At 44.2% G+C, this 9,802-nt stretch overlaps 1 protein-coding gene across 1 annotated transcript; it reads left to right on the top strand.

Annotated features, from left to right (window-relative positions):
* The first annotated feature begins 6,132 nt into the window (after positions 1-6,132).
* Positions 6,133-7,117, top strand: LOC123724413 (interferon-induced protein with tetratricopeptide repeats 3-like). Its single transcript, XM_045687845.1, has 2 exons — positions 6,133-6,320; positions 6,494-7,117. Exons 1-2 carry the CDS (start codon positions 6,316-6,318, stop codon positions 6,900-6,902), a joined length of 414 nt encoding a protein of 137 aa, XP_045543801.1. The 5' UTR covers positions 6,133-6,315; the 3' UTR covers positions 6,903-7,117.
* The last annotated feature ends 2,685 nt before the right edge of the window (positions 7,118-9,802 follow it).

Genomic DNA, 9,802 nt, shown 5'->3' with positions numbered 1-9,802 from the left:
CCGTGGGGCTTCCTCTCTGGTCTGGTAGAGGTGGTGGTCTGGTGTGGGGTAGTAGGCTGGGCCCGGTCTGGTCTGGCTAAGCCGATGGAAGTGGTGATGCTCTGGGGGTGGGTGGGGCCTGTGGGGTGCACTGGGTCTGGTGTGGCGTTGAAGGGGCCTGGGGCTCCTTGGTGGTGCAGTGGTCTGGTAGGGGTCTCTGGGTGCTCCTCTGTCCGGTACAGCATGGGGTGTTTGTCTACCAAGTGCCACGTCCTTTAGAGACTTGGCAAACATCCCTACTGTCTGCTTCCTCAGGTGTGAGTGGTCGTGCAGATGCTCTGGGGTGATTGTTGGGTGGTGAGCAACATGCACGTTCGGGAGTAAGCCACACCCTCTGGTGATGTCAGCGTTGACTTTCTGAATGGTACGGGGATGAAAGTCTTTGCGGGGCAGCAGAGTGGAGATGGTGATGTGGGAGTTGAGGAACCACTCAGAGGCCCTCTCTGCTACTCTGTTGACCAGGCTGCCTACTCTCTCCTGCTCCTCTCGCAGGTTGTTAGTGCCGGTGTGAATAATAATATGGCCTGGTGTGCCAAAGTCAGGCTGGGACAGGATGTGGAGTGCATCCTGTGTTTTTGGGCACCATATTTTGCACACCTTGTGTTGGGGGAAGAGTTTATCTTCTTGGATGAATTTCGCATTTGAGTCAATGAGGATGGCCACCTCAGAGGGTTTTACCAGATTAGTGCGTTTACAGTCTGGGGCTGGAGTACACAGGGCCTGTGTACATGGAGGGGTGTGTGGGGGTGTGTCAGGGGGGGGGCAGAGAGCTTCTCTCTGTAGTAGGTGTCTCCATGTGGGCCTCTTTGTTGACTGGGGGTGTGGGTAAAGGGTTGTCGGTATGGGGGGATTGTGGGTAAAGGTGGGTCAGGGGGTTGTTAGGGGTGGTGAGGGGCTGCAGCTTCTCTCTGGGAGTCTCTACAGTCTGTTCTCTGTGCTGTAGCACCCTCTTGATGACAGACAACTCCTTTGCCATCTCCTCCTTTACCTGCACTAGCTCTCTCCTCATGGTGGCCTTTACCTCCTCAAGAGCTGTGGTAAGGCTCTCTCTCAGCTCCTGGACAGAGTTCTTCAGCTGGGTCCTGCACTGGTTGATCTGGTCCTGTAGAAGCTCTGTGTCTGGGCTGGTGGTGGTGTAGCTGGGGGGCTGCTCCTTCAGCTCAGTAACCCATACTTCTAACAGAGCCAGCCTGTCTCTCAACAGGCTGATGGTAGTGTGGTCTTGGCTCTGGTGGTTGTAGGCAGGCCTCTCTCTCTCTCTCTCTCTCTCACTCTCTCACTCTCTCTCTCTCTCACTCTCTCACTCTCTCACTCTCTCACTCACTCACTCACACATGTCACATTTGTCCGGTTATCTTGCGAGTGTTGTTTGTTTGGTGGGAAAAGGGGGTACCAAGACAAGTCGTCCATGGGCATACATTACCCGTAGGAATACTTTGTCTAAATACCCTAGTTAGAACTGGGCGGACCACCCACTGTATTTTTGGTTAGTTAGCTAGCTGTTCTTGAGGTAGGCTAGTCCAGCTTAGGGGTGTATTGGATTTTTTTTTCTCACACCCCTTTACCGTGTATTTAAAATAAACCCTGAGTGTTTGACGGTAGATTTCAGTTGTCTGTGGTATTTGTTCTCACTGTTACTTCTCACGATTATAATTTACATGATTTATGTTACGGGTCTCATTGCCATCCCCCCTAGACTGCTGTGCCAAAAAGGGATTCGTAACAGCCACTATGGCCAATTTATTGCCTTACCTCCCTTATCCTACCTCATTTGCACAGTTGTATTATTGACTGTATGTTTGTTTATTCCATGTGTTACTCTGTGTTGTTGTTTGTACCACAGTGCCTTGCTTTATCTTGGCCAGGTCGCAGTTGTAAATGAGAACTTGTTCTCAGCTAGCCTAGCTGGTTAAATAAAGGTGAAATAAAATAAAAAAGAATGTCTTGTGTTGCTAGCTCCAACAGTACAGTAGACTGTCTTGTGTTACTAGCTCCAACAGGGCAGTAGAATGTCTTGTGTTACTAGCTCCAACAGTACAGTAGAATGTCTTGTGTTACTAGCTCCAACAGTACAGTAGAATGTCTTGTGTTACTAGCTCCAACAGTACAGTAGAATGTCTTGTGTTACTAGCTCCAGCAGGGCAGTAGAATGTCTTGTGTTACTAGTTCCAACAGTACAGTAGAATGTCCTGTGTTACTAGCTCCAACAGGGCAGTAGAATGTCTTGTGTTACTAGCTCCAACAGGGCAGTAGAATGTCTTGTGTTACTAGCTCCAACAGTACAGTAGAATGTCTTGTGTTACTAGCTCCAACAGGGCAGTAGAATGTCTTGTGTTACTAGCTCCAACAGTACAGTAGAATGTCTTGTGTTACTAGCTCCAACAGTACAGTAGAATGTCTTGTGTTACTAGCTCCAACAGGGCAGTAGAATGTCTCGTGTTACTAGCTCCAACAGTACAGTAGAATGTCTTGTGTTACTAGCTCCAACAGTACAGTAGAATGTCTTGTGTTACTAGCTCCAACAGGGCAGTAGAATGTCTCGTGTTACTAGCTCCAACAGTACAGTAGAATGTCTTCTGTTACTAGCTCCAACAGTGCAGTAGAATGTCTTGTGTTACTAGCTCCAACATGGCAGTAAATTGTCTTGTGTTACTAGCTCCAACAGTACAGTAGAATGTCTTGTGTTACTAGCTCCAACAGTACAGTAGAATGTCTTGTGTTACTAGCTCCAACAGTACAGTAGAATGTCTTGTGTTACTAGCTCCAACAGTACAGTAGAATGTCTTGTGTTACTAGCTCCAACAGTACAGTAGAATGTCTTGTGTTACTAGCTCCAACAGGGCAGTAGAATGTCTTGTGTTACTAGCTCCAACAGGGCAGTAGAATGTCTTGTGTTACTAGCTCCAACAGTACAGTAGAATGTCTTGTGTTACTAGCTCCAACAGGGCAGTAGAATGTCTTGTGTTACTAGCTCCAACAGTACAGTAGAATGTCCTGTGTTACGAGCTCCAACAGTACAGTAGAATGTCTTGTGTTACTAGCTCCAACAGTACAGTAGAATGTCTTGTGTTACTAGCTCCAACAGTACAGTAGAATGTCTTGTGTTACTAGCTCCAACAGGGCAGTAGAATGTCTTGTGTTACTAGCTCCAACAGTACAGTAGAATGTCTTGTTTTACTAGCTCCAACAGGGCAGTAGAATGTCTTGTGTTACTAGCTCCAACAGTACAGTAGAATGTCTTGTATTACTAGCTCCAACAGTACAGTAGAATGTCTTGTGTTACTAGCTCCAACAGTACAGTAGAATGCATTGTGTTACTAGCTCCCACAGTACAGTAGAATGTCTTGTGTTATTAGCTCCAACAGTACAGTAGAATGTCTTGTGTTACTAGCTCCAACAGTACAGTAGAATGTCTTGTGTTACTAGCTCCAACAGGGCAGTAGAATGTCTTGTGATACTAGCTCCAACAGCGCGGTAGAATGTCTTGTGTTACTAGCTCCAACAGTACAGTAGAATGTCTTGTGTTACTAGCTCCAACAGGGCAGTAGAATGTCTTGTGTTACTAGCTCCAACAGTACAGTAGAATGTCTTGTGTTACTAGCTCCAACAGCACAGTAGAATGTCTTGTGTTACTAGCTCCAACAGTACAGTAGAATGTCTTGTGTTACTAGCTCCAACAGTACAGTAGAATGTCTTGTGTTACTAGCTCCAACAGTACAGTAGAATGTCTTTTGTTACTAGCTCCAACAGGGCAGTAGAATGTCTTGTGTTACTAGCTCCAACAGTACAGTAGAATGTCTTGTGTTACTAGCTCCAACAGCACAGTAGAATGTCTTGTGTTACTAGCTCCAACAGTACAGTAGAATGTCTTGTGTTACTAGCTCCAACAGTACAGTAGAATGTCTTGTGTTACTAGCTCCAACAGTACAGTAGAATGTCTTGTGTTACTAGCTCCAACAGGGCGTAGAATGTCTTTGTTACTAGCTCCAACAGTCGTAGAATGTCTTGTGTTACTAGCTCCAACAGTCAGTAGAATGTCTTGTGTTACTAGCTCCAACAGTACAGTAGAATGTCTTGTGTTACTAGCTCCAACAGACAGTAGTTTCTGCTCCAACAGGGCAGTAGAATGTATTGTGTTATTAGCTCCAACAGTGCAGTCGAAGGTCTTGTGTTTCTAGCTCCAACAGTACAGTAGAATGTCTTGTGTTACTAGCTCCAACAGTGCAGTAGAATGTCTTGTGTTACTAGCTCCAACAGTACAGTAGAATGTCTTGTGTTACTAGCTCCAACAGTACAGTCAAATGTCTTGTGTTATTAGCTCCAATAGTGCAGTCGAATGTCTTGCAAATACAATACAAATACACAAAAAAATCTATTAATATACTGTATATTTTGTCCAGCTACATACTTAATATCAAAGATCAAAGTTGAGTGTTAAAACAGGGCAATTACTGTATGTCATATTGGCCATTAAGTACAATTGTATACTGAACTAAGTGCATAGTTTACAATTTGAAACAATATACAGTACCAGTCAAAAGTTTGGACACACCTACTCATTCAAAGGTTTTTCTTGAATTAGACATCAAAACTATTATATAAATCATGTAGTAACCAAAAAAAGTGTTAAACAAATCAAAATATATTTTAGATTCTTCAAAGTAGCCACCCCTTTCCTTGGTGACAGCTTTGCACACGCTTCACATTCTCAACCAGCTTCAGGAGGTAGTCACCTGGAATGCTTGAAGGAGTTCCCACATATGCTGAGCATATGTTGGCTGCGTTTCCTTCACTCTGCGGTTCAACTCATGCCAAACCTTCTCAATTGGGTTGAGGTCAGGTGATTGTGGAGGCCAGGTCATCTGATGTAGCACTCCATCACTCTCCTTATTGGTCAAATAGCCCTTACAAAGCCTGGAGGTGTGTTGGGTCATTGTCCTGTTGAAAAACAAATGATAGTCCCACTAAGCGCAAACCAGATGGGATGGCATATCGCTGCAGAATGCTGTGGTAGCCATGCTGGTTAAGTGTGCCTTGAATTCAAAATAAATCACTGACAGTGTCACGAGCAAACCACCCCACACCTCCTCCTCCATGCTTCACGGTGGGAACCACACAGGCGTAGATCCTCCGTTCACCTACTCTCCATCTCACAAAGACACAGCGGTTGGAACCAAAAATTTCTAATTTGGACTCATTTCCACAGATTTCCCGGTCGCTTGCTCGTGTTTCTTGGACCAAGCAAGTCTCTTCTTCTTATTGGTGTCCTTTAGTAGTGGTTTCTTTGCAGCAATTTGACCATGAAGGCCTGATTCACACAGTCTCCTCTGAACAATTGATGTTGAGATGTGTCTGTTACTTGAAGTCTGTGAAGCATTTATTTGGCCTGCAATCTGAGGTGCAGTTAACTCTAATGAACTTTTCCTCTGCAGCAGAGGTAACTCTGGGTCTTCCTTTCCTGTGGCGGTCCTCATGAAAGCCAGTTTCCTCATAGCGCTGGATGGTTTTTGCGACTGTACTTGAAGAAACTTTAAAAAGTTCTTGAAATTTTCTGCATTGACTGACCTTCATGTCTTAAAGTAATGATGGACTGTCCTTTCTCTTTGCTTATTCGAGCTGTTCTTGCCATAATTTGGACTTGGTGTTTTACCCCTACCTTGTCACAACACAACTGATCGGCTCAAACGCATTAAGGAGGAAAGAAATTCCACAAATGAACTTTAAAACAAGGCACACCTGTTAATGGAAATGCATTCCAGGTGAAGCTGGTTGAGAGAATGCCAAGCATGTGCAAAGCTTTCATTAAGGCAAAGGGTGGCTACTTTGAAGAATATAAAATATATTTTGATTTGTTTAAGACTTTTTTGGTTACTACATGATTCCATGTGTTATTTTATAGTTTTGATGTCTTCACTCTTATTCTGCAATGTAGAAAATAGTAAAAAATAAAGAAAAACCCTTGAATGAGTAGGTGTGTCCAATCTTTTGACTGGTACTGTATATACTACAGTTCATTCTCTTTGTAGGAAATGACATGAGAGCGATGTCTAGGGTCAGTCACCTATACATGTAAGTATAAGCCTTCAATGTGTGTGTTTCTGTTCGCTGAAATGGAAAGCAGAGTCCAAGCATTACGTGGAGGTGAACATTGGTTTTATGGCACCCAACCCACTGCGCTGCAAGATAAAGGTAAGGACATGGATATAAAGCCAGAGTGTTTACTCACTTGTCCAGGAAACTCAAGACAGCCACAATAAATCATACTCCTGCTCCACTATGAAGTAAGTTCTCCTTAAATATACAAAAATATACAAAAACTGCAGATTCAATAGAACTCAATGTTAACTAACTCAAATTAAATTAGGGATGGACTTGTGTCACATTAATTCTTGATCTTGATGCTTACGGTATAAGTTTTTAAAAGTTTCCTCTTCCAACCCTTGTCTTAAACCAGCCCTGCTCAGACCGCCCTCAAGACTAAACTGGAAGAGCTGGAGTGTCACTTCACCTGGGGACTGGAAGTCAGCAGGTACAAGCTGCTCATTCACAGAGATCACCTGGAGGACATTGGCAGTGACGAGAGCTTTCCATGGCTGGGTCAGATGTACAACTTGTGGGCTTACATACACCACACCCTGGACTCCACTGACGCAGCCCTGCAGTGCCTCAGTAAGGCAGAGGAGGCCTTTCACCTAAACAGTCCTTCAGACACGATGGGTCCTTGGCAGCTGGTCCACTATGGGAACCTAGCCTGGGTGCACTATCACCTGGATAACCTGGCGGAGAGCCAGCGGTGCGTGACAAAGGTTGAGGAACTGCTACGAGATTACCCCTTGCCTTCCCAGGGGAGAACTGCACCCTGAGGTGTGTGTTGAAAAGGCCTGGACCCTCATGAAGTTTGACCAGGACAAAAGACTGAAAGCAATAGATTACTTTCAAATGGCTATTAGGATGGAACCTGAGAGAAAGGAGTGGCAATCAAGCCATGCCTTGGCCTTAGACTCAGTCTACTATTTTCATCCAAACAACCAACAGAAGGAGTCTGAGGTTCTAGAGGAGCTGAGACTTGCCAAGGAACACGATCCAGACAACTTGTATGTAGCAAGTATCTATCTGTTAAGACTTGGCCGGAGTGGCCAGGTGAAAAAGGAGGAAGCGCAACAGCTAGCGCAGCAAATTTTAAAGAAGCCTGTCAGTTGCTACAGTGGTCTTAGACCCTTACTTCAGTTTTACAGAAAATATTTATCACACAATGAAGCTATTGACCTAGCAGACGAGGCTCTGAAAAGACATCCGAAATGTGCGCTACCTGAAAAAACAGCTAGCGAATTCCTACAGATGGAAAATATTTTCAAAGGAGGACAGTCCGAGGAGGCAGAGCATGTGCGACAGAGCCATCAGTCTCTATACAGATGTGATCTCACTCTATCCAGAGACATCACTAAAGGTCAAACTGGAGCTTGCAAGCATCTACGCAGAATCATACATTGACAGGACAGAACTAGCCAATCAGATCTATGAGAATTTATTGTCCAGCGAGCAGGATCCATACGAGTTGCAGATGCTCTACTTCCATTACGCTACATACAAAAACTTCCACATCCAGGATCGCAATGCATCAATTGATTATCACAAAAGGCAGCAGAAATACCAAATCCTAACAAATACGGTAAAATGAGTTTCAACATCTTGAGGAAGATTGAACAATGGGGAAGAAATCGAAGATGTGCAGAAATCTTGGAATTTCTCGAAAACCTTTCTTCTCACAATGAATAAGAGCAAGGAGGAGAATTAACCAATCAAAGAGGTTAACCAAATTGAGGGTCCCATACTGTACATACAATGTATTTTATTTTTATGCTCTTTGGGCTCTTTAGACCAGGTTGCTGCTATGTAAAAATTGTGCCAAATGTTTTTTGTTGTTGAAAGCGCCATGCAAATAAAACTATTGATTTAATTATTTTCGTGTTTTTAGACTAAAATAATTCCTCATGCCCATAACACTTATTTTCGTAATATTTCCAATGTGGCCAAAATAAGTTCTTTATTTGTATAAGTGTGGCAAACACTTTCAGTGTGTATATCATAGCATTCCCACATTCAGACGAGGACAACATATGCATTGACAGACATCCAAATCAAATGCAACTATTTTCACACTTATTCTGTAAAGATGAGGCACATCACCCATTGTTTTTACAACAGCTCTCAAGGGTCTTGTTAAAACAAATCAAATTGGGATTAACAACATTATGTGTCAATCTGTACAATGGCTCCGCCATAGCTACAAAATCTGGTATGAACCTCCTCAAGTATGACGACAGGCCTAAAAAGCTTCTTGCCTCTGTCAGTGACTTGAGAGTAGACCAAGACCTGACTGTCTCCGTTTTCAAGGGGTCAGTGGACACTCCCTCAGCCGAGATGATGTGTCCCAGGTAGCTCACCTGCGACCTGACCAAATGGCACGTAGATGGCTTCACCCTAAGTCCTGCCTACTGCAATCTGCTGAAACCTAGTCTAAACACTTCACATGCTCCTGGAATGTACGACCAAACACTATGATGTCGTCTAAGTACACCAAACATGTTGTCCACTGTAGATCAGCCAGAACCACGTCCATGAGACGCTGGAAGCTGTTTGGAGCATTTGTCAACCCACACCCCATGACCTGGAATTTGAAAAGTCCTCTCTTTGTCACAATAGCAGTTTTGCAACAATTCTCGGGTGCATCTTGACTTGCCAGTACCCACTGGTTAAGTCTAAAGGCGAAAACCTCTGAGCACCGGCAAGCGAGTACAAGTTCTCGTCGATCCTAGGCAGTGGATACGCATCTTTAACAGTGTTTTTGTTTGACCTTCTGTAATCCGCACAGAACCTGATTGAGCCGTCCTTCTTTCTTACTAACACCACTGGTTCGGCCCATGGACTGCTGGATGGGTTAACTATTCCCCTTTCTAACATGTCCTGCAAATGCTTGTCAAACTCTGCTTCCAGATGAACAGGCACCCACCTCAACACTTGTTTGATAGGCCTGGTGTCCCGTGTGTCAAACCTATGCTGGACTAGTTTTGTGCAGCCCAAGTCAAAATCACCAGTGCTAAACACGCCCACATAACTTCACACCATTTCCTTTACAGCTCTCAGCTGCACCTCAGTTAGCTGGCTGCAATCTATGTCCAGCTCTTGCGTTAACTATTCTACGTCCCACTTTGCTGTGGTAGGAGAGTATGGTGGCTGGTTAGAATCCTGTAGGCAAGCAACGATAGAGTCTCACTACCCTTCTCCCAGATAGAGAAACCCCCAGTTCAGTGCCCTCCCTCAGTAACTGAGACTCTGGAGTTACATTCAGTTTCCCCTTCACTGAGCTGCAAACACTACATGCTACCAACAGGTTACTTGTATCAGTGACTTTAACACAGGGCTCAAAATACAGAAAAAACACATAGGCTAGAACTCTTTCTACCATAGGCTACATGATTTATATTAAATGCATTTTACAGTGTTGGTGGAGCGCCGCAGCGCTAAGTCTCTCCAACAGTACCCTGAAGAGGCTCGCTGGGCATGGAAAAGCTAAATATTTTGTGCCTCTGTCGTTGGCAAAGTGGGCACTTATCATCAAATCAAAATTGAATGTTATTGGTCGCATACACATATTGAGCAGATGTTATTGCGGGTGTAGAGAAATGCTTGTGTTCCTAGCTCCAACAGTGCATTGATATCTAACAATACACAACAATACATTTTATTGGCAGATAAAGGGTTT

This window comes from Salmo salar, chromosome ssa10 (assembly GCF_905237065.1).
Source record: "Salmo salar chromosome ssa10, Ssal_v3.1, whole genome shotgun sequence".
In the NCBI taxonomy this organism is placed as follows: Eukaryota; Metazoa; Chordata; class Actinopteri; order Salmoniformes; family Salmonidae; genus Salmo; species Salmo salar.
The sequence above is the reverse complement of the archived record's forward strand: the minus strand, read 5'-3'. Positions and strand labels throughout refer to the sequence as shown.